The following is a 25,366-nucleotide window of genomic DNA, read 5'->3' on the forward strand; positions in this document are numbered from 1 at the left end:
CGGGCCCAAGTTGGAAAGAAAGTTTATTTTGTTTTTAAAGGGCCAGAAAGGAGCTCTCCTTCCTAGAGGAATGCTCACTTCCTGTCTGAGTAATCCTGAAGAAGATGAAGTCTCTGACTTAAAGGTAACCACAGCTAATGATCCTTAAGGAGCAAGAGAATGGCTTTAGAGTTAGCATGACACCTGCTGATTTTACTTCAATCTATCCCAAAGCAACCCATGCTTAGAATTTGCATAAGGAAAGGAACATCAATGGACAGGCACTAGAAGTCAGATGTAAAGTCAGGAGAGGAACTGCTGCGATCAACAGCTGTAAGTGACCATTCCCATTCTACAGGAGTTAGTAAGTCAGCACAGGAACTATGAGACTAAAACAGCGAGCTACTCACCCAAGAAAGATCGAACAGTGGTAATAGAATCTCTGTGGCCATTCCTCAAGGGTGGAGGAGGAGGAGGTGGTGGCCCAGCTGGCGTCCTTGAGGGCGGGGGTGGGGGCTTTCCTCGGCTCAGAGGTTCTGACCCGTGTCGGTATGGTGGTGGGGGAGGGGGAGCATCCCTGGCACCATTTCGGATCATGGGTGGCGGGGGTGGAGGAGCTGCAATTAAAATCCAAAGCAGTTAGGTTTGGCTATAGAGGCTCTGTGAGCCTCTGAGCACCATGTTACATATCATATTCACCCTCCTCCCATCCCTGCTCTACCAAAGTGCAGAATAAATGTGTGACTTTTTCATTTCCCACAAGTCAGTCAAGAATCTATGTATTCTTGATGATTTTTTTCCTGCTTTTCCATGTCTTCCTCCACAATTCTAATTCAGGACTTTCTCATACTTAGTCTGTTCTACTGCAAAAAGCCTCCCAAATGTTCTTTTTGCTTCTAATCTCTTATACCAATCCACTGTGTGCACCATCAACTCACTAATCTCCCCACACTTTGCTCAGACTTTTTCAAGAGCTTTGCAGTTCCTACATCATAAAGTTTCAAACTCTTAGCTTCCAACCCAATTGGGTTTCCCCCAATTATCCTCCTTTCTTATACAGTAACCCATTACCTCAGTCTGATCTCACCTTCCTTCCTTTTTTTTTTTTTTTTTTTGGTTAATCCTCACCCGAGGATATTTTTTTCATTGCTTTTCAGAGAGTGGGAGTGAGGGAGAGAGAGAGAGAGAAACACTGATGTGAGAGAGACACATCCACTGGTTGCCTCCCTCCTGCAGGCACTTGGACACAGGTATGTGCCCTTGACCTGGAATAAAACCCACGACCCTGTGGTGTGCAAGCCAATGCTCTAACCATGGAGCCATGCCAGCCAGTTCTCTTCCTTTCTTGATTTCTAGGCTGGGGTAGGTACCTCTAGTCTGCACTCCCATTCTACTATATTGTACTGTAATTAGTCATTAGGTGTGCCCCTTCCCAGTATACTGTATATTCATTGAAGTCAGAGAGCATTGTCCATTCATTTAAGTACCCAACCACACCAAATGTACAGCACATGGTAGGCATTCAATCAACCTTTGCTGAATAAACCAAATTACATATGTTTTGCTCTTGTGACTCCTTCATAATACTCGGAAATACCATCCCTCTTCCCTCACCACCAAATCCTAGCTATCCTTTAAGCTTCAACTCAAGTTTCATCTTCTCAAGGCTTTCCCAAAGCAGTCCACTCTATTCCAAACTCCTCCTTCTTTGGTCTCCCAAAGCATTTATAGGTATGTCACTTTTTTAAAAAATGTATTTTTATTGATTTCAGAGGGGAAGGGAGAGGGAGAGAAAGAAAGAAACATCAATGATGAAAGAGAATCATTGATCAGCTGCCTCCTGCACGCCCCACACTGGGGATCAAGCCCACAACCCCGGCATGTGCCCTGACCTGGAAACAAACCATGACCTCCTGGTTCATAGGTCGATGACCCCCAACTCCCTTAAGGGATTTCCATATTTTTATCTCCAAGTCCTCTCTTATTCCTGCATTTGTGAACTCATTCCAATTAGACTTTTACTTTCACCTTCCCTCCACCACTCCACTAATACCCAAAATGATCCCATGTTGTTTGGAGTCCCCTAAAAAGATTCCCGTATTGCTGAGACCAATGTCATCTCGGGCTTCAACTTAACTGACCCAGCTATAGCATTGGACACAACCCTAGAAGAGGTAGATGAGATTGTGTATTCTCTTTACAAAATAGCATGACTGAAAGCAGAGTGAGGGAGACCAGGACAGCTGTCTGGGGCTTTCTCATATCCAGGAATTTTGGCTCACTCAATCTTGGAATTTCTCCATCCCTCTTTCTTCCTTTCCCTTCTTCCTTCCTCACCAGTGGCTCTTTCTCAGCTTGCCCTGCTTGGCAGTCTTCATCTCTCTGACCTCTAATCTAGGAGGGCCCCCAGGTTTAGACCTCTTCTCTATACTCTCTACCTGGGTGATCTGACTCAGCATGTCGTTTTCAATATTGTTCAAATTTCTCTCTCTAGCCCAGACCTCCACCCTGAACTTCTGAGTTGATAGCCAATCACCAATTAATTATTTCCTCTTGAACGTCTAATAGGCATCTCAAACTTGAGTTGTCCAAAACTGAATATCTTCCCCCAAACCTGCTGTGGTCCTACCCACCTGCCGTTTCTTGCAATAGCCTCATAAGTGGCGTCTTTTTGCCACCTCTGTCTTCCCGCAGTCTGTTCTCAACATAAAAGCTGACATTTTTATTTTATTTTTTAAAATATGTTTTTATTGACTTCAGAGAAAGGAAGAGAGAGGGAGAGAGGGATAGAAACTTCAATGATGAGAGAGAATAATTTATTGGCTGCCTTCTGCCCACTGGGGATCGAGCCACAACCCAGGCATGTGCCCTGACCGGGAAACAAACCATGACTGCTCCTGGTTCATAGGTTGATGCTCAACCACTGAACGACACCAGCTTAACTAAGGTGACCTTTTTAAAGGTAAATATATGCTACTTCTCTGTTCCAACCCCTCCAGTGGCTTCCAATATTAAACAAAGTAAAACCCTAAGTCTTTACAAAGTCTTACAATGTTCTCCCGTGGAAATCTAGCTTTCTGATCCCATGTTCTGCCACACTTCCCCTCACTCATTCTAGTCCTGTCTCAATGTCTTTGCATTTGCTGTTCTCAGTGCCTGCTTAGCTTATTCCCATACCGTCTTCAGTCTTTACCAAACTGACCCTAACCTCATCCCCACCCCTGCAATTGGAAATATCATCACCCCATCCCACCCCAGTATATTCTATCCCCCTTCTCTGCTTTGTATTTCTCTAAAGCACCTACATACTATGTATTTACATACTATGTATTTACATACTAGTATATATTTTTTTAAAATATATTTTTTACTAATTTGACTATATGCTAAAACAGGATTTTTTTACATTTTCTATTTATTGCTGTTTCCCTAACAAAAAAGTCTGACTCACAAAAAGGCATTCAATAAGCCTGTTGAATGAGTAAGTGAATTCTTATCTTTAGTCACTAAAGGAGAGCTCTGGGGGAAAGAGTGAAGAGAAAAGAGAAGCTCAACTCTCAGTGTGTTAGGGAAAAAAAGTGTGTGCAGGCACTTACCTGCTCCCCGACTGGGAGGGTCTCGGGCTGGGGGAGGTGGCCTATTACTCTGTAAAGAAGGAGAGACTGAAGTAGGTGGAGGAGGTGCTAGGCCTCTGACAGGCCCTGGTGTCTTCCTATGCAAAGAATTGTGTCTCTGTGGCAGCTCAGGGGCTGACTCATTAGTGGGACTAGAGGGTCCATTGGGGACCCCTGGAGGCTGGCGGTAAGGCGGAGGAGGAGGAGCCAGAGACTGGCCACTTGGTCCCGTTCTGATATTCACAGGGGAAGGAGGTGGTTTGACTGGGGGTGGAGCAGGAGGTCCATCTCGACCAGGGTGAAGCCTTTGTCCGGGTGTGGGTGGCAAGGGTTTCTCTCTGTTGTAGGCTGGGGCTTTGTTGCTGTGCATAGGCAGAGGTGCAGGGGGTGCGTTGGCACGCCGCCCTGGTGGTGGCGGAGGAGGGGCAGAGGAGCTGTGCTTCATGCCCGGACTGCTGGTGGTGATAGGCCGAGAGAGGTCCGGTAATGAAGGTCTCTGCATCCGGGGCAGTTCTGGGAGTGAGGCTCGGCCGCTGTCGGTATCATCTTGAGGGCGCCCACTGGCTGTAGACCCTGGAGGCCTTGGGGCAGCAGCTCGAGAACTGGGAACTTGCAGGGCTGGCTTACCAGCTAGGTTCTCTACAAACAGACCAGACAGCACACTGGGTCAACAGAGCTAGAGATACATTGGTTAGTATCTCTAAATCACCCAGCTTCACTTCCTTGCACAGCAGCAGGGAAAGTATTTGTATAGTACTGGGTTTTAATCTGGCCCACTAACAAATATTGCTGATATAAGTTGAATACATTTTTATGTAATGCCTTTGCTTTAATCTACTCTATAACTTCACCCCTGCTCCCTCTCTTTCCTCCCACCTCTACCACATTCCTCAACCCCAGATGAACCACTTGGGACCAGTAGGAAATGAATGCACTTGGGAAATATTGTAAGAAAGTACTTATCAGATACCTGAAACGTCCTTAGCTCCCACATGGCGGAGCTTCGGCACTCCTCCTTGGAAGAGACCTCCCTTGGGCTGCAGGGCACCTGCTCCAGAGCCATAACCACCACCGCTTCCTTTGGGTTCTGGAAAGCATACCATCAGAGCTTTCATTTCATATGCTCCAAGCTGGTGACCAACTTAATCCTGAGGAAAAACTCCTCCTCTATTTGGGTTCTAATTTGCAAACAAGCCAATCTTGCTTTTGCCTTTGCATTAAAAAAATAAAAGTGAAGCCTCTCTGCTCCACAGCTTCATGTAGGGATGAAAGTATTTGCTGTGATGAAAGAAAAACAACAAAAGGAACAAGGAGCCAATCTTCCCTTATTTGGTTGGGCCAGAGGGATAACCTGGAGAAAGACACGTTCAACAGAGTTCCTTGGGCTCTGCTCTCATAGTCGAGGATTATAAGGGGCGAACGGCCAGGGACACAGGTGTGAACACACTCTCCCGTGGCCTTTCGGAACGGACACTTGCAGCAATTATGAAATCATCACTGGCTTCCGCTGAGCGGTTTTTGGGACTGTAGTGGTCTCCTCAGAGAACAGCAAGGATGTGCCATAACAAGCATAACAAGCACTAGTGACCGTAGGAGATGGAAGTCTTGCTGAGAAAGCTTCCCAAAGGTCGAAAAGATGTTCCTAAGTTACGGGAAGATCATCAAAAGACATCCCAGGAAAAAACTTGCCCACTCAAGACCCAGCAATAAAAATGACAGCCCAGCCAAGTTTTCAAATCAATCCTAGGCTTAGACTCACTCTCTATGACGGGAGCACTCCGATCATTAATGTTGGTCACCTTCTTCAGCTTGGTCCCTTTGCAGATGTCCTGTAAGAGGGCACCTCGACCCCGCTGTTCATCTCTACTCAGCTTGATCTGCTCTGTGTTTCCCTAGAGGAAGAGGAATATATAAGAAGTTCAGCATAAACAGTCCCCTTCATCACAAGCTTGGGATAAATGCCTTAAGCCAAACTGAGGGTTCCATGAGATACCTATCTAACTTAATCAGATATATATGCCACACATCACACCATGGTAATGTACATTACCATTCTTCTTAGTCCTTTTGCTCCTATTGTACCTCCTATTCAGATGTCTCTGACTGGAGGCCTGCACTAATACTTATTGAATACCTAATGCACTAGGGTTGTGTGTTAGATGCTTTAGATATATCAGCATCATCAAGGCAAACATCTACTGAACCCCTGCTAGGCCTTAGGTATTGTGCTAAGCACAATACCTTCATTATCTCATTTAAATGTTGAAACATGCTATGACCAACTACAACAGGAACACAGGGATAGACAGCAAGATAAATGGCCCAGATCTATATAAGAAATAATAAAAATATATTTCATCAGAAAGAATAGATTATTAAATACAAGATGTTAATAACAATGGTAATTTTTGAAAAAAAAATAATAAAGTTAAATACATTTCTACCTCACAGCTTATTCTCAAACAATTCTAGCTGAATTATAATATTTAAGTGTAAAAACTATAGAAATACTATATTTAAAAAATTGCTAAGGGAAGAACATTCTAAATATGACAACTAAAATACAGGAAAAGAAAAATAAAAGACAGGAAAAGATCAATAGATTTGCTTAGTACAAATTATTTATTAGGAATATAAGTAAATAAACAGGTGATATACTGGGAGGAAAAATCATCTGTGACAAATGTAACATATGATAGACACAAAAGATAGTGTCCTAAATCTATAGAGCATTAAAATACAAAGATAACTTAGGAATCAACAGGATAATAAGCAAAGAATATGAACAATACTATGTAAAAGAAATCAAAGAACCCAGCTGGTGTGGCTCCATGGTTGAGTGTCAACCTATGAACCAGGAGATCACAGCTCGATTCCAAGTCAGGGCACATGCCTGGGTTACCGGCTCAATCCCCAGTGAGGGGCTTGCAAGAAACAGCCGGTCAATGATTCTCTCTCATCACTGATGTTTCTATGTCTCTCTCCCTCTCCCTTCCTCTCTAAAATCAATAAAAATATATTTAAAAAATAAAAATAAAAAAGCCAGCAAATATGAAAAAAAATCAACTACAATAAAAGAAATACAGGGTAAAACTCATTATCATTATCTACCTATGACATTAGTGAAGGTTAAAATTGTAACTAAAAAGTATGCTAGCTTTGCCTTAGCCTGTTTGGCTTGGTGGATAGAACGTCAGCCTGAGGACTGAAGGGTCCTGGGTTCAATTCTAGTCAAGGGCACGTACCTCGGTTGCAGGTTCCCTGGCCCTGGTCGAGGTGCATGCAGGAGGCAACCAATCAATGTGTCCCTCTCACATTGATGTTTCTCTCTGTCTCTCCCTCTCCTTTCCACTCTCTAAAAAAAATCAATGGAAAAATATCCTCGGGTGAGGATTAACAAACAAAAAAATGCTAGTTTTATGAAGGCAGGAACCAGTGAGCAATGATGTACAGTGCCTGGCACCTGGCAAATGTTCAAAAAATGTGTAAAATAACTAACTGCCCAATGGTGGTCATAAGGATTCAGGGAAATAGGCACTCTTTTGTACTACCTGCAGTTAGATAAGTTGGTATGATCTTTCTAGAAAGCGATTTATGTGTTAAACACCTTTTAAAACTCTAGCACAGGAATTCTACTTCTAGGAACTGACTTTAAGAAAACAATTGAATAAGTGCACAAACATGTTAATACTATAGCAAAAACACAGTTTATAATAGCACAAAACTGAAAATAATCTAGAAGTTAAACCAAAAGAACAATGATAACCAACAATGGGATGCCAGATAAGCTCTTAAAGAAGTATAAGTAAATATCTTTTCATGATAGTAAATGTTTACCACAATCAAGTAAAAAACATTATAAAACAATATTTATAGCATGATTCCAGTTTTCTCTATCAGTAACCTAAGAACTTACCTCACGAGGTAGTTTTTATTTTTTATTTTTATTTTTTTCAAATATATTTTATTGATTTTTTACAGAGAGGAAGGGAGAGAGATAGAGAGTTAGAAACATCGATGAGAGAGAAACATCGATCAGCTGCCTCCTGCACACCTCCTACTGGGGATGTGCCCGCAACCCAGGTACATGCTCTTGACCGGAATCGAACCTGGGACCTTTCAGTCCGCAGGCCGACGCTCTATCCACTGAGCCAAACCGGTTCTGGCACGAGGTAGTTTTTAGAAATGACAATACTTGTCAAGAGCCTAGCAGTGTCTGGTGCATAATAAAAGCTCAATGGCCTTAGCTGGATTTGCTCAGTGGATAGAGCGTTGGCCCTTGGACTAAAGTGTTGAGGGCATGTACCTCGGTTGTAGACTTGTTCTCAGATCCCTAGCCCTGGTCAGGGAGCATACGGGAGGCAACCAACTGATGTGTCTCTCACATCAATGTTTCTCTCTCTCTCTCTCCCCTCCCTACCACTCTAAAAGTCAATAGAAAAATATCCTCAGGTGAGGATTAACAAAATTAAAAAGTTCAATGCACAGTAGCTAGATTTCATTTGGAAGAAAAACCCACACACAGCAAATTTCTGGAAGGATACACACTGATACTAGCAAAAGTTAACTTCTGGTAAGAATTATTTGTTTATCTGTATTTTCTAGTTTTCTTATAATCTCCTATATAATAAAAGGATAATATGCAAATAGACCAAACGGCAGAACAACTGAACAACTGGTCACTATGACGTGCGCTGACCACCAGGGGGCGTGCGCAGAACATGGCGGGCGTTGCCTGCGGTGGGATGGTGGAGATCGCCCCTCGGGGCTTCTCCACCTCCCCCTGCTCCTGAGGGGCGATCGGGGCTGGCAGCCGCCTCTTGCACCCCCTGCCCGTGATGGCTCCACTCGCACCCATTGCCGGCTGGCAGCCACCTCTCGAACCTGCTGCCGGTGCCAGCCCCACTCACACCCGCAACCAGCACTGGAGCCACCGCTCGCACCCACTGCCAGTGCCTGGCTGCCGGCCCTGATCACCCCTGAGGCCTTCTCCACCTCTCCCTGCTCCACTGGTTTTAAACATCCCATTACTGACACTTTAAGTCTTCTTACTAATACATTCCATAAACTCCTTTCTTTCTTGATGGGGTGTTAGACTTGATTGATTTGGTTTGAAAACTAACTGATTTGGAGAAGATGAAATGGTTGCAAAGAATCAACGACCAGAAATTGCTACCCCTTTTCTCAAAGATGCCAAAGAAATGATGTACTGACCTTTAAGAACAAAGCTTTAGGAGGGAAACATCAGTTCCTACTCTGATGTCACCTGTCCAAATATCCATTTAGACCAGTGGTTCTCAACCTTCTGACCCTTTAAATACAGTTCCTCATGTTGTGACCCCAACCATACAATTATTTTCGTTGCTACTTCATAACTGTGATGTTGCTACTGTTATGAATCGTCATGAAATTTCTGATATGCAGGATGATCTTAGGCGACCCCTGTGAAAGGGTCGTTCGACTGCCAAAGGGGTCGCGACCCACAGGTTGAGAACCGCTGATTTAGACTGAACCAGAACAAGAGAACAAGAAGCTATTATGGTCCTCAGAAGACCTCTCAAATATCAGAACTAATTGATAAGACTTGACTTGTTTATTCTCCATCTTCCTGCACCACAAGTCTTTGAGTACGGTATGGCTTATACCAGGAAGCCTTAAATATCCACTAAGGTTTTGAGATAGCCGAGTGGCAGGATTACCCACCTGATTAAAAGTGGGAGGTGGAGGAGGACCAGGAGGGGGTGGAGGGGGAGGAGGAATTGGCATCCTTGCCCAGCTCGCAGTTGGCACTGCTCTCTCTCCGTTTTAATTTGCAGCTTTAGGTCACTCATATACCTGCAAATGAAATAAAAATTCATGAGAACTTTGCCATTAGAGACACCGAGTACCAGGAGAACTAGGGGACTGGGCATGACACCAGAGAAACTAAGCACCTCATTTACTAGTTCCACTGTGATATAGTCCAGAGCTTGGTCAATTTTTCTATAAAAGGCCAGATAATAAATATTTTAGACTTCGTAAGGCACCTATAGTCTCTGATACCTATTATTCTTTTTGTTTTAATATTTTTAATTAATAAATTTTATTTTTTTAGATTCAAAGCAAAACTGAACAGAAAGTACAAACAGCACTCATATACCCCTGCACCTTCCCCCCACCCCAACACACACACAAGCCTCCCCAATTATCTACACCTTGCAGTGGTCCCTTTGTGACAATGGAATCTATATTGACACCTCATTATCACCCAAAGTGCATAGTTTACATTGGAGTTCACTCCTGTTGTACATTCTATGGGTTGTGAAAAATGTACAATGACAACTACCCACCACTGTATTATCATACAGAAGAGTTTCACTGCCCTAAAATAATTTGTGATCTATCTATTCAACTATCCTTCCCCCCAACCTCTGGCAACCACTTATCTATTGTCTTTATAGAATTGCCTTTCCTAAAATGTCATATAGTTGGAATCATAATTCCTTTACTTAGGCATTTAAGTTTCTCCCGTGTATTTTCAGAGCTGGATAGCTGATTTATTTTTAGCGCTGAATAATATTCCATTGTCTGGACATATCATAATTTATTTATCCATTCACCTACTGAAGGATATTTTGGTTGCTTCCAACTTTAGCAATTATGAATAAAGCGACTATAAATATCCTTGTGTGGACATAAGTTTTCAGCTCATTTGAATAAATACAGTAGGTCCTTGGGTTACGTCAGAAATCTATTCCTATGGCGCGACGTAACACAATTTTTGTCGTAAGTCAGAACCCACTTAAATAAGCACCTATGTCACTCACATGAAGCACATACACAGCAGTAATGAAGTGAAACAGTAAAAAAAATTTAAAAGATAACAATCCTGACCTTTACTTGTGGTAAATAAATAATAAAAAACATAAAGCACATATGTACATACGTCGAAATGATGGAACTTTTTTTTATAAATAAATGGGAGATGGCGACATAACCACGAAAAGACGTACATCGAGTCTGACGTAACCCGAGGACTGCCTGTACCCAGGAGCATGATTGCTGGATCACAGGGTAATAAACTGCCAAACTGCCTTCCAAAGTGGCTGTAACATTCTGCATTCCCAAGAGCAATGAAGAGAGTTCCTGCTGCTCCACATTCTTGTCAGTATTTGGTGTTGTCAGTGTTTTAGATTTTGGCCATTCTAATAGGTGTTTAGTGGATCAATGTGCCAGAAACAGAAAAGACAGAAGAATCGGTATCTAGAGAAACATGAGGCTATGCACATAGTTCAATGTTCTAAAATTTGTTAACTTGCTAAATTCATTCATTCATGAATTTACCTACCATCCAATAAATATTTATTGAGCACCCACCAGGTGCCAAAGCATCTATCTATATAATAAAAGCCTAAGTGACCTTTATGGCGTAACGACCAGAATGACCGGTCGCTATGATGTGCACTGGCCACCAGGGGGCAGACGCTCAATGCAGAAGCTGCCCCCTGGTGGACAGTGTGCTCCCACAGGGAGAGTGCTGCTCAGCCAGAAGCGAGGTTCACGGCTGGTGAGTGCAGCGGCAGTGGTGGGAGCCTCTCCTGCCTCCGCGGCAGCACTAAGGAGCATCAAGCCAAGCAGTAAGGAGCAGCAAGCAGTAAGGAACAATGGGTCCCAGACTGCAAGACGGCGCAGGCCGGGCTGAGGGACGATCCGCACCCCCCCTCTGCAGTGCACGAATTTCATGCACCAGGCCTCCAATTGTTCTATAACAGTGGTTCTCAGCTGGGTGATTTTGTCCCCCAGGAGCCATTTAGCAATGTCTACAGACAGTTTTGATTGACACCAATGAGGGATGCTACTGGCATCTAGTGGACAGAAAACAAGGATGCTGCTAAACATTCTATAACACATAGGATAGCCCCCTCCCCCCAACAAAGAATTATCCAGGCGAAAATGTCAATAATGCTGAGGTTGCCCAGCTGGTGTGGCTCAGTGGATGAGTGTCAACCTATGAACCAGCAGGTCACGGTTCAATTCCCAGTCAGGGCACATGCCTGGGTTGTGGGCTTGATCCCCAGTGTGGGGTGTGCAGGAGGCAGCCAATCTATGTTAACAAAAGTTATAGATACTTGTAACATTTTCTATGTTTATTGGTATTCTCTAATTTTTCCCATAGTTTTAGTACAGTAAAAATATTTTAATGAGATATCACTAACATTTAATAAAATGACAAGCCTTTCACAATGTATTAGTAATATCAGATTAGAAATCAGTAGGTATATATATATAAAAAGAGGTTGTGCTCTCATCATTGATGTTTCTATCTCTCCCTTTCCCTTCCTCTCTGAAATCAATAAAAATATTTTTAAAAAATAATACTAGAAGCCCTAACCGGTTTGGCTCAATGGATAGAGTGTCAGCCTGTGGACTCAAGGGTCCCAGGTTCGATTCCAGTCAAGGGCATGTACCTTGGTTGCGGGCACATACCCAGTAGGGAGTGTGCAGGAGGCAGCTGATTGATGTTTCTAACTCTCTATCCCTCTCCCTTCCTCTGTAAAAATTCAATAAAATATATTTTTTAAAAAATAATACTAGTAATAATGCTGAGGGTCATAAACCCTGTTCTAGAAGCTAAACAATTTTCTACAATCTTGGGGCTTACATTCTAGTGCAGCGGTTCTCAACCTGTGGGTTGCGACCCCTTTGGGGGTCGAACAACCCTTTCACAGGGGTTGCCTAAGACCCATCGGAAAACACATATATAATTACATATTGTTTTTGTGATTAATCACTATGCTTTAATTACTCATTATCTCAGTTACTGATAAGTAAAACACACACACCAGGAAATCACAAAGGGAGAATGTAGGGATAGGGTGAAGTATAGCGTTCTTTTAGATAGAATTGCAGGGAGAGGAGGCCAGAGATGAGTGGCTGGCTCATCAAAGAAGTGTCTCCATGAGCAGAGCAAGCCCTATGACCATTTCAGAGAAGAGCATTCCAAAAAGAATTAACAGCAAGTGAAAAGCCACTGAGATGGGGATGAGCTTAATGTGTTAGAGAACTGGTAAGAAGGCCAGGGTAGCTAGAATACAGTGATAAGAGTGGCAGGAAATGAAAGGCCTCAGAGCCTTATAGGTCATCCTCCAAATCCAAAAGGAGTACCCTTCTCCATTTAATATGCCTATAATACCCCAAAGTCTAAACGAACCAACAGCTTCACACCTACAGGAAACCATAAATTCAATCAGTTATTTCATTAATCCCAGACTGCTCTTGATCTCTTGGTTTAAGCACAACTAGGGACCTATGTACCATCTGGAAGCTTTCCAGGGTTAAAAGTTACCTGATGATAATCTGCCTTCCTGTAGACCTGCCCTTCAACTTTGCTCCTGAGAAGCAGTATAGCACGGGAGGCAGGAGCTCATTACCACAGTGGCATAATGGCCTCCAGCTCCTAAGCTAAAGAACCACAACACGGGAGAAGAGCCAGAGCTTCCTGAGAGTATTCACATGCCTCTCCCGGAGACTAACGAACAGCAGGAGCCAAACAGGTCCCTACAATTACATGGGAATGATGTCAACACAGAATTATGAACACACCTCCATGTGTTCTAGGGCTGAATGCAGTAGAGGCTCTCCACTAAAGCATTTTTGTTTTAAAATACAAGGAAACAGACTAGAATAACTTCCACGTTATACAAAGTTTACTACCCTCCCCACCGCCAAAGGCTTTGTATAATGTGAGAATAATCCTCAGCACTCTTCTCCCCCTTGAAATTCAATTCAGTCAAACCTCTGATGAAACAGATTTCTATCATGATGGAATTAATTAAAATTTTAAGATTACTCCATGAAGGGGGAAAAAAATCCTATTTCCAACTGCAGGCATTTTTCAATCATGGACAATTCAACTATGCAGCAAATCTGACTGATCCAACAAGTAATAAAAATCACATACCCACTGTGAATATTGAAACTGAAAATCCTAGGAATTCTACAACTAAACCTGGATGTTTTACTCTTTAGATCAATGATTTTTCAGTTACAAGCAGCACATAACCCTGGAAGACAAAAGGAAGGAGGCCAAACAACAATATATAACTACATAATGAAATCCTTTCACATATAATTTCTCTAATAAAAACGTAAGTATACATCCCAATAATGCAGCTTTTCTCCATGACTCTTTCCTCTTGTCCCAGATTACTTTTTAAAAGCCCTAAAAATGTAAAGTCAGGAGTCTATTTATTCACACACTTGATGTGGTAAATATCAGGTACCACAGGTTATCCCCAAATACAGGGTAACCCAGGAGCCAAGTCCTCCCATCTAAAGTGATGGCAGCCCTAGCCAGTTTGGCTCAATGGATAGAGCGTTGGCCTGCAGACTGAAGGGTGGATTCTGGTCAAGGGCACGTACCTTAGTCGTAGGCTTAATCCCCAGCCTCGGTTGGCCTGTGTGGGAGGCAACCAATCGATGTTTCTCTCTCACATCAATGTTTCTCTCTCTCTGTCTCTCCCCCTTCCTTCCACTCTCTCTAAAAATCAATGAAAAAATATTCTCGGGTGAAGATTAACAACAACAACAAAATCTTTAAGTGTTAAAAAAAAAATTCCTGGATTTGGACAACGAAATGATGCAGAAAGTAGCTCAATGTTCATAATTATTATTTCCTCCCCACTCACACATCCCAGGAACCAGTAGATTTAGAAATGCTGGCTAAAAAATGGAGTCACACAAGGCCAAAGTTACTACCATCAGCCAGCATTTAACTAGAGAAGAGAGGAATTAATCAGATGAAGAACACAAATTCTAATTTAGAAATCCAGACCAAAGCTAGGCAGACTAAAACATAGTCTGAATACAAAAGCAAAATTAGGGGAAGCCTAAGGAGTTTGCCTTGGAGATTTAAGATAGCAATAAATGGTTTAGAAGACCTTTCTAAAACAGTTTCCAAACTTGCCTGAAGTCAACACACAACCTAGGGCATTTGTTAAAAAAACAAATACAGAGAGATTCCTGGGCCCTAATCCTTGACCTTCTAAAGTCCTAAGTTTCCCAGAAGAGAGAATTGATATTCAACAATTCTTGATGGTAGGGAAGTCTGGAAAATACTAAAGGAATAACTGCACAGACACTATCTGAATAACTATCAGCACGAAATAGCTAATGAGTATATTGGCTAAACATGAATACGCTGCATGCATTTTTATCATAAAACACCATTAAAATTATGCTGAGAGATCTTTTTCTTAAAAACATAAACAAACAAAAAACCCCCCACACACAGAAAAACAAAGAAAGTAGGAAAGGAGAAACACCAGAAAGAGAGATGCCAACAAAATTTTGGAAGCTGGAGCCCTAACTGGTTTGGCTCAGTGGATAGAGTGTCGGCCTATGAACTGAAAGATCCCAGGTTCGATTCCGGTCAAGGACAAATGCCCAGGTTGTAGGCTCGATCCCCAGTGGGGGACTTGCAGGATTCTCTCTCATCATGGATGTTTCTCTCTCTCTCTCTCCCTTCCTCTCTGAAATCAATAAGAATATATTTTTAAAAAATTTTGGAAGCTGGAAAGCAGATGCACTAGTGATAAATAACTTTACAGAAAGGAAAATGCTAAACACTTGCAGTGGAAAGAAGCAGATTCCTACCACAGAATTTCAGAAAAGGCTCAGAAACTGGAGGCACCTAGTACCTCTGGATGGAGGAAAAGAGGAGGCACTAAAACAGGAGAACTGGCTGAAAATCTGTATAAGAAATAGATTCCTCCATCCCCTTCCCCTTGCCCATACTGCCAGGCAGAAGATTGGAGAAGCTGAATCAGAGGGCCTCGGAACCAAGGGACCAGTCACAGCTAAGGGCAGGCGTGCCAAGCTGAAAATAGGGGGTCAAATAAAAATCTACCTTTACTTTCCTCTCCCCCACCTCTCTTTTCTGCCTTGGCTCCCAAAACACCTGCTGCTGAACATACTCTCTAGGCAAGAGTAGAGGATCCTCTCTGAGGAAACTGACCAGCCACCAATTCACTCTGAAGGGGCGCCCACCACTTGATGAACCAGGGCTCCATATTCAGAACAAGTGCCTCATGAACAGGTAGACAAGAATTATCAGGCATATGAAGAAAACCTCTGGCATGGAAGTAGGAATCAAAGTCAACAAAACAGAGTTTGTGACAACATATAAAAATATTTATATATAAAATTCTGAGCTTTTTGGCTTTTGGCTCAGAGGCGGCTTAGGTGCAACTTGCTTTAGTCATCCTGAGTCCGGGTTCATCCAACACAAGCCACCTCCACTATCCACGCCACTGAAGTTCCACCCCAACAGGATCAAAGTCATATACCGGAGGTGCACCGGTGGGGAAGTTGGTGCCACGTCTGCCCTGACCCCTAAGAATGGCCCCCTGGCCTGTCTCCAAGAAAAGATTGGTGATGACATCACCAAAGCAACCAGCGATTGGAAGGGTGTAAGGATTACAGTGAAGCTGACCATTCAGAACAGACGGAGATTGAGGAAGAGCCTTCAGCCTCTGCCCTGATCATCAAAGCCCTCAAAGAACTGCCAGGAGACAGAAGCAAAAAAGCATTAAGCACAGTGGAAATACTCACTTTTGATGAGATTGTCAACATTGCAGGACAGGAGCGGTACCGATACTTAGCTAGAAACCCCTGGAACCATTAAAGAGATCCCGGGCTATTACGCTTGATTCTAGAACCTGTGTCTTGAATTCAACGCTAATGGAAGCAGACTGCCTAATGTGACCTGAATCTCTGCCACAACGTGGGTGTAACCAAACAATGTTCACCACACCAGAGCTTCCCTACACCACAGGTCAAATATCTGAGGAACTTCCAGGTCATGACCAAAATTAATTGTAAAGGTAAGCACAAAAATAGAGGGATAGATCTTACAATCAGTTACCTTAGATTCTTATTAGGACTTGTTTTCAATTTAATGCACTAACTAAAAAAAAAAAAATAACCAATATCTGTCAACAAACATCTTTAGAAGTTCTAAGAAACTATTAATTAGGTTAAAAGGTGATTACAAGATAAGTTGAGACCTAGTTATTGATGACAAAAATTTTTTTCTCGCTCTGACTGGTTTGGCTCAGTGGATAGAGCGTCGGCCTGCGGACTCAAGGGTCCCAGGTTCGATTCCAGTCAAGGGCATGTACCTTGGTTGCGGGCACATCCCCAGTAGGGGGTGTGCAGGAGGCAGCTGATCGATGTTTTTCTCTCATCGATGTTTCTAACTCTCTATCCCTCTCCCTTCCTCTCTGTAAAAAATCAATAAAATATATTTAAAAAAAATTTTTTTTCTCACTCTAGGCTAGCCACATCTCATCATATTACTAGCCCTCAACTTCCATGTGCCATTCTTCATTAGCACACCCCAAATATCTATCTATATATATATAAAAACCTAAGCGACCGGATGACCAGCCAGTATCTATGACATGCACTGACCACCAGGGGGCAGACGCTCAACGCAGGAGCTCCCACAGGGAGAGTGCCGCTCAGCTGACAAAAGGGCGCCAGGCTCATGGCTGGTGAGCGCAGCTGCGGCAGCACGAGCCTCTCCTGTGGGCACTCCCCCTGCGTGCCCAAGCAGCAGCAGGCGCAGCGGGCCGGGATGAGCAGGAGTGGCGCAGCACCCAGCCTGGGCTCGGGCTCCTCCCTGGCCACCGGCTACTTTGCACACTACTTCATGCTGTGCGGGATCGATGTGATAGCAGGTTGGAGCCTGATGAGCTGGCGGGTAAGGCCAGGCTGCGGCGGTGCAAAGGTCCACTGATCCCTGCAGGCCAGGCCGAGGGACCCCCCCGGTGCACAAATCTGTGCACCGGGCCTCTAGTCTCTGAGTGCACAAATTTTTTGTACACCGGGCCTCTAGTCTATATATATAAAAGCCTAAGCAACTGTTCAACTGGTAGCTATGACACACACTGACCACCAGGGGGCAGACACTCAACGTACAGGCATGGAAACATGGAACAGACTGATGAATCTCAAAGGGAAGGGGAAGGGGAGAGGGCGGGAAGAGATTAACCAAAGATATACATACTAGAGGCCCTGCACCCTCTTGCAATCTGGGACCCCTTGGGGGATGTCAGAGAGCCGGTTTCAGCTGATCCCCGCAGGCCACACCAAGGGAACCCACTGGTAGACCAATCCATGCACCAGGCCTCTAGTAAAAGTAGGAAAGCATATACCGAGAGCAGTCAGAAGGCAAATGCAGTGATGACAGTCTCCAGTATGAAAAGGCCTGAAAAAAAACTTAAACAGATGTTCCATGAAATGTTGATCCAGAATTCACATGGAGAGAAGTGTCATGCCTCGATTCAAAGATAATATATTAAGTCCCAACTCACCACAGATAATCTACTAACAAAGCTGTGACTTTCATTGTTGAGGAGTCTCTTCTCTCTCACTCTAATACCCTTAAGCCATCAGATACACAGATGTTCCTGGCTGAAATGCTAGAAAAATTTGCACATTTTTCATTTCTTGATCACTAGTGATGGGCAGCTAAGCCAAGAGTCTAATTTAAGTTATGAAAATGGGGCAAGCTGATCCAATTACACAATAAAGGTACTAAATCAAACAGACCCATCTGGGCTTTGAGGAAGAGTACTGTGATTTCTGAAAAAAGTCAATATACTTGCAGATAAAAATGCTTTCATGCTTTTTCATAATGGCCCTTGGGCTACTGATTCATTTGTATGTCCAACAAGAGCCATGTGTCACGTTAAGACATATGGTCTAGAAGGGTATGACAGACTATTATATTCACCAGTTCATAATAAGAACATCTGTGCTCTTTCTCTAGCCCCATAAGGCTTACCAAAAAAAATAGTCAATATTCCCTAGAAGTAGGTTTTGTTTCCTAAATAGTAGGTTTAGCAAACTAACACTCCATCATCCCCATTATTTAAGAATTGCTCCCCAGACCCTGGCCTAGTAGCTCAGTTGATTAGAGTGTCGTCCCCGTACACCAAGGTTGCAGGTTTGATCCCTGGTCAGGGCATATACAAGAATCAATCAATGAATGCATAAATAAGTGGAACAACAAATCAATGTCTCTCTCTCTCCTCCCCCTCCTTCTATCTCTCTAAAAAAATCTATATATATAAAAGCCTAAGCGACCATTAAGACCGGTCAAACAAGAGACCAGTTGACTAGTCACTATGATGCACACTGACCACCAGGGGGCAGATGCTCAATGCAGGAGCTGCCCCTGATGGTCAGTGAGCTCCCACAACCAACCTCCCAGGGCAGGCCAACCTCCTGCGGTCCCTCCACCTGGCCGGCCCCAATTGGGACTTGGTGAGATGGCCCCCATCAGCCCAGATCGCCAGCCAGGCCGAGGGACCCCACCTGTGCACAAATTCGTGCACTGGGTCACTAGTAAAAAATAAAAGAATTGTTCCCCAATAATCACTAATATCTAAACCAATTTCTAAAATCCTAAAATCTTTTTTTTTAATATATTTTATTGATTTTTTACAGAGAGGAAGGGAGAGGGATAGAGAGTCAGAAACATCGATGAGAGAGCAGCATCGATCAGCTGCCTCCTACACACCCCCCACTGGGGATGTGCCTGCAACTAAGGTACATGCCCTTGACTGGAATCGAACCTGGGACCCTTCAGTCCCCAGGCCGACCCTCTATCCAGTGAGCCAAACCGGTCAGGGCAAAATCCTAAAATCTAAAGACCTAATCCAGCCACACAAGTTGAACTTGCAGGACCTAAAAATAAATCAACATTAAAATAGGATTTATCTAGGAAAATTCTTATAGAAAACATGTTCCACTATATAAGTATCAAATTTCTTTATATTGATGGTTTTAATATTAACACCAGTAAATTAATATCTGTGGGAAGAACTGACAGAAAGAAATCTCTACCATAAAGGTTGCACTCAAAATTCACTATGCTATTTATTCATTTTTGGAGAGCTCACATTCTCTGAAGCCTTGCCCCCTACCTCTCTGCTTTTCACTCTCTAAGGTCCAGACACACTGGAACTTCCTTCAATTCTTCAAAACAGCCATGTTCTTTCCCTCCTCAGAATCTTCACCTATGCCATGTCCACTACCGAAAACAGTCTTTTGTTCTCCCCTCATCCTTTAGGTTTCAGCCTTAAAAATCAATTCCTGCCCTAGCCGGTTTGGCTCAGTGGACAGGCCTCACCCTACGGTCTGGAGGGTCCCAGGTCCGATTCCAATCGAGGGCACATGCCCGGGTTGTGGGCTCGATCCCCGGTGTGGGGTGTGCAAGAGGCTGTCGATCAATGATTCTCTCTCATCGTTGATGTTTCTATCTCTCTCTCCCTCTCCCTTCCTCTCTGAGATCAATAAAAATATATTAAATATATATATATATAAATTCCTGCCCAGCTGGCATGGCTCAGCAGTTGAGCATCGACCTATGAACCAGGTCACAATTCAATTCCCGGTCAGAGCACATGCCCGGGCTGCTGGCTGGATCCCCAGTGTGGGGTGTGCAGGAGGTAGCCGATCAATATTCTCTCTCACCATTGATGTTTCTATCTCTCTCTCCTCCCTTCCTCTCTGAACTCAATAAAAAGATTTTTTTTAAATCAATTCCTCACAGACCTTCCCTAACTACCCTCCTTCCCAATCAACCTGGGTTAGACTTCCAATTAGCTGTCTCCAAAGCCTTTTTTTGTTTGTTAATCCTCAATCAAGGATAATTTTTCCATTGCTTTTTAGAGAGAGTGGAAGGGAGGAAGGAGGAGGGGGTGTGGGGAGGGAGAGGGAGAGAGAGAGAGAGAAACATCCATGTGAAAGAGACACATTGATTGGTTGCCTCCTGCATGCCCCAACTGGAGGGGTGGAGGAATCAAACGTGCAACCCTTCAGTGTGCCAACCAATGCTCTAACCACTGAGAACACCAGCAAGGCTCCAAAGCATTCACAGCAAAAGTAGTTATTTGTTTAATGGATCTTCCTCACTAGACCATAATTTCCTGAGTGCAGGGACTGAGTCAGTTTTGTTCACTGCTATAACTCCAGCTCCTAGCCCCGTGCTTGGCACATAGCAGCTCAAAACTTCTTGTCAAATAAGTAAATAACAAGGCGCCCCCCTCCCCAAAAAATCAGCTTCAGCAACTCTACTTATATGGAGTGGGCAAAAGTAGGTTTATAGTTGTGAGTACGCAAAACACAGAATTTATTCTTGTATTATTATTATTGATTGATTTTTAGAGAGGAAGAGAGCAAGAAACATCAATGTGAGAGTGAAATACTGATTGCTGTTTCCTGCATGTGCCATACTGGGGACTGAACCCACACCGGGGCATGTACCCTGACTAGGAATTAAACAGGCAACCTCTCTGTGCACGGGACAACGCCCAACCAACTGAGCCATACTGGCCAGCGCTATTCTTGTATTGATATTTATTGATTATTGTATTATTTTCCATACGAACAACTGTCAACCTACTTTAACCCACCCTTGTAACTTACCCTACAGATACAGTCACACACGCAAAAGGCCAAATATATATGATTATTCACTGGAGCACAGTTTGTCATAGCAGATGACTGGAAACATTTAAAATGTCTACCAGTGCCAAGGCCCATATAACTCAGCTGGTTGGAGCATCATCCCGTGCAGCAAAGAGTCCTCGGTTCAGTTCCCAGCCAAGGCACATACTCAGTTTGTGGGTTCACAGTTAGAGGGATTATTGGGAGAAAAAAGGGATTATGGAATTCAGCGTTCCTATAAGCATAGAAAGTAGGTTGATGAATTTGTACTAAAGACATATTATAAACACTGACTAAAAATAAATTATTTCCACTGAGGGGCCTCAAAATCTAAATGGAGCTTAACTTGAATCCACAAATTCAAAAAACTAAAAAAAATTTTTAAATCAATGATAAGAATGGGGAGGAAAGCTACACACATTCCTTAAAATACAGATTTGCCCATTTGTGGAATATAATGAACAACATAAACTGATGAACAAAAATAGAACCAGAGACATAGACGCATCAAACAGATTGTCCAATCTATGAGGGAAGGTGGGAGGTGAGGGGGTAAGAGATCAACCAAAGGACTTGTATGCATGCATATGAGCATAACCAGTGGACAGAGACAGTAGGGGGGTGAGGGCATGTGCTGAGGGGTCTCCAATGTTACCAGAACCTCTGTCATATAGGACAAGAAATAATCATCACAATCCACCCCAAGACCTGTCAGAGGCAGTTATCTTCAACTAACTATCCCCTGAAAAACAAAAGGGCATTTACTAAGTAGAAAATACTGAAAAGAGCATTTACTAAGTAGAACAAAGTATTTAGTATAGCCATTCTAAATTGTTATAACTTTGCCAAGCCTAAGTGGCAAGTTAGAAGCCAATTCCTGGCTCTATTTGATAACCTGCCTCCACAGGCTCTTTCCACATGTTAAGTCAAAATCTAAGACTGACACAGACATTAGCAAATACATCACCTTTTTTTCCTACTAACATTGTTTTTCTCCATACAGTTCGATGCAGTGTTTTAAATACCCTTCTGTAATACACCAAGCAGTGCCTGTGGCTCCCCCAATTCAAAGGCTTGGGAGTGAGTGTGGAAGAAAAAAATATGTCGGAAATCTCTTTTTCTCTCTCTTCCTCAGTACCCTGGTCTTTCAAAGCTAGACAGAAGCAATGATTCTGCATTTAATCACCAGATGAATAAGAAACAGATTTGAATTTAGGAAAAACATAAAGGAATACAAACACATTCAGTGAAGAGTACTGCCTCTATTTCCTTGCAGAGCAGTTCTCAGGATCTGCCAATGAACCTCATTTTGACAGGGAACACGCCATCTACTCTAATCCGGGGCACATCCCTCTAGAGACAGTCAGCTGGAACTCTGCCAACTTCTGCTGGGAGTTGTGTGAAGAACAGTAGCAACAAGAGCCTACTTTGAGAAGGAGATCAACAATCACACTCAAGAAGAAAAGAAGTTATTTGGCAAAGGGAAGTATGTTGCCAAAATGTTAGTCACAGCTTCAAGATGCCGGTTTGTGTTTCTGCAACTATTCTTTGCTTTGACATAATCCATTCTCTGGCCCAGGAAACCCGCTCAGCTTCTGTCACCCACCCCATTTGAAGAATCAAGAATCCTTTCAATTTGGTGGTATCAAACTGTGACACAGACAAGAAGTCCACCAGAGACTAAAAAGCAGGGGAAAAATATGTAATTTGCCATTTCCACTTAGGACTGGCTCAAGTAGAGCAATGGAAAAACATAACAGGACAGGAAAAAATGGGAAATCATTATGTTAAACAAGCAGGCTATATTAAAAGCCTTCCACCCCAGCCAGTTTGGCTAAGTGGATAGAGCGTCGGCCTGTGGCCTGAAGGGTCCCGGGTTCGATTCCCGTCAAGGACACATGCCAGGGTTGAGGGCTTGATCCCCGGTGAGGGGCATTCCAGAGGCAGCCGATCAGTGATTCTCTCTCATCATTGATGTTTCTATCTCAATCTTCCTCTCCCTTCCTCTCTGAAATCAATAAAAAAAATATATTTTTTAAAAAGCCTTCCCAAAGCTCTGAGCCTCTATAACTTATTTCAAAACCTTCCTAAAAACAAACCAAAAGACACACTGTAGGTTGAAAAGACAGCAAAACATTAAGTAGGTTTTTACTCTCAAATAAGTGTACATATTTCATAGCATGCAGCTCTTCCTGGAGTTAGTATGAAGACTATGGTTTGCTGAAACAGCCTGAACCAGCAAGTCACAAATTTCAGAATTACTTCAAGAGCAATAGGAAAAAAGGCTCAAGTACACCTGGTGACTATCAAAGAGCTCAAGAGGTCAAGAAAGAACACCTAACAATTTTCTCTTCAATAGGAACAGGATTCCTCTCTTCCCTTCTTAAAAGTAAAATCTGAAAATTCCACTGTTCTCAACACCTTCCCCCTTCCCCGGCATTTCCCCTTTGTGCTGACATAACATAACTAATCAGTATTAGCTAAGTAAACACTGCTCTGATATCAGGTGTAAGGGAGAATTGGGAACTGCCACCCTTAAGCAAATCCACGTCAGACTTCAGAAATGCCAAGACTTTCAGGAACACTTCTACACTAAACAAGTATGTAGGGTATTATGCCCAAAGGAAAAGCTAAAACAGTCAAGATTTCAAAGGATTAACAGTAAAGTTAAAATTGTCCACAAGCACGCTGATCTCCACCAACTGGCAACAGGGCCAAAGTGAATGGACCAAAACAAAAGGCTCAACTGTCTAAAATATTACACTTCAGTGAATTTTCAAAGATATCATGAGGAAAATCAGTGTTTGTCAAGACCAAAGGAATTGAGAAATGGGGAAAAAGTTTTTTTAAAGAGTAAACTATTCTGGGTGGCTAGACTGCATTCTCCCCTATTCTCCATCAACAGACCTCATTCACCCCAACTCTAACTTCCCTAGCTCTATCTTGATGGCAGCCAATACAATGTAATACAATAATATGAAATTCATGGCTACTAAAAGTTGAGGAGAAAAGTTAAAAAAAAAGGGGGAGATGAGGGGGGCATGTATCAAATCACCAACTCTTCCCTAGCATAGAAATGCAGGAGGGCTGGGAGGAAGAAACCCAGAAAGACGTGTCTTCTAAATAGCAGCATCTCAACCTTGTTTTCAGAGATCACTTCTTTAGAACCACTTAAGGGTCCCACTTGGGAGCCCGGACCTGGTAGCTCAGTTGGTCAGAGCGTCATACACCTATGCCAAGGTTGTGGGTTCAAGCCCTGGTCAGGGCACATACAAGCATAGCAACCACTGAATGCATAAATAAGTGGAATTGGTGTTTTCCTCTCTCTCCTTGCTCTCTTTCTAAAATCAGTAAGTAAAATTTTAAAAAATAAAGATCTCATTTGGCTAACACAATCTTTTAGGAGCCGTGAGGGACCAAACCTATATTTCAAGGGGGGCGGAGGGGGGGCAATGAGACAGTTTAACAATTTGCCTCAAAGTTACTGAGTAAACCCATAGGTGTGCTAGAACAGTCCTTATTCCCTGCGGGTTCATTTGCGGTTTGTAAAAGGAGGGGGAAGAAAAACAAAAACAAAAACAAAAAAAAACCAACAACACACCACCAAAAGCACTCAGTAGGTCATTCACAAACAGAAACTGTAAGGCAAAAAACAACAGCGTGACAAAGGAGGTGGATCTTGGGAGAGCCCAAAGCAGCCACAGATTATTCCAATCCCTTTAAAATTCCGAACTGCAGTCCACACCAGTCCTTCCAGTTCGTCACCGCTGTGTTATCTTTTAAGAACGTTCCTTCCTGATCAGAACTCCACCACACACACTGCCCAGGTTTCACACTTGAAGGTTTCTTCTACCTTCCCTCCTGGCAGCCCGCTCCGAGCTGCACACTCCCCTCCAGGTGCGGCCGGGGCATCGCCACACTTCCCCTTCCAGCCTCGACTCCACGGGGATTCCCACCAAACGAACGCCCTCCACGTTCCCTCTAGCGTCCAGTTCCCCGCGTCCACCGCTCCACCATCAGTTTTCACTCAACTCACCCCCAAAATGTCCTATTGACCTCCCGACATCCGAGCATCCTGTTAACTACCGGTTCCCAACAGGTCTTCCTTCCCCGCCTCCCTCACTTGGCGCACGGTTACCTGGTTCCTCGCCCCGAGCTCAGGATCCCCCCCAAGTCCAGCCTCTCAATAACCGCCCTCCCCATTTTCGCGGTCAGCGCCCGCCCCACAATCCCCGACCACTCCCCCCGCGAGGATTCCCACGCCCCCGCTCCTG

At 43.4% G+C, this 25,366-nt stretch overlaps 1 protein-coding gene across 5 annotated transcripts in view; it reads right to left on the bottom strand.

Annotated features, from left to right (window-relative positions):
* The window catches only part of WIPF2 (WAS/WASL interacting protein family, member 2), a 31,603-nt gene that overhangs the window by 5,879 nt on the left and 358 nt on the right, over nucleotides 1-25,366 (bottom strand). For 3 of the 5 annotated variants that reach the window (XR_001361217.1, XR_001361216.1, XM_005861861.2), the window contains exons 2-6: nucleotides 9,297-9,428; nucleotides 5,353-5,485; nucleotides 4,564-4,680; nucleotides 3,576-4,232; nucleotides 390-596 (exon numbers count right to left, since the gene is read on the bottom strand). Coding sequence is in view for 3 of the 5 variants with exons in the window: in XM_005861861.2 (XP_005861923.1) it covers nucleotides 390-596; nucleotides 3,576-4,232; nucleotides 4,564-4,680; nucleotides 5,353-5,485; nucleotides 9,297-9,359 (1,177 nt within the window). In the remaining 2 variants the exon portion in view is untranslated. The other 2 variants (XM_005861863.2, XM_005861862.2) reach the window with 2 other exon arrangements.

This window comes from Myotis brandtii, unplaced genomic scaffold, assembly GCF_000412655.1.
Source record: "Myotis brandtii unplaced genomic scaffold, ASM41265v1 scaffold157, whole genome shotgun sequence".
Lineage (NCBI taxonomy): Eukaryota > Metazoa > Chordata > Mammalia > Chiroptera > Vespertilionidae > Myotis > Myotis brandtii.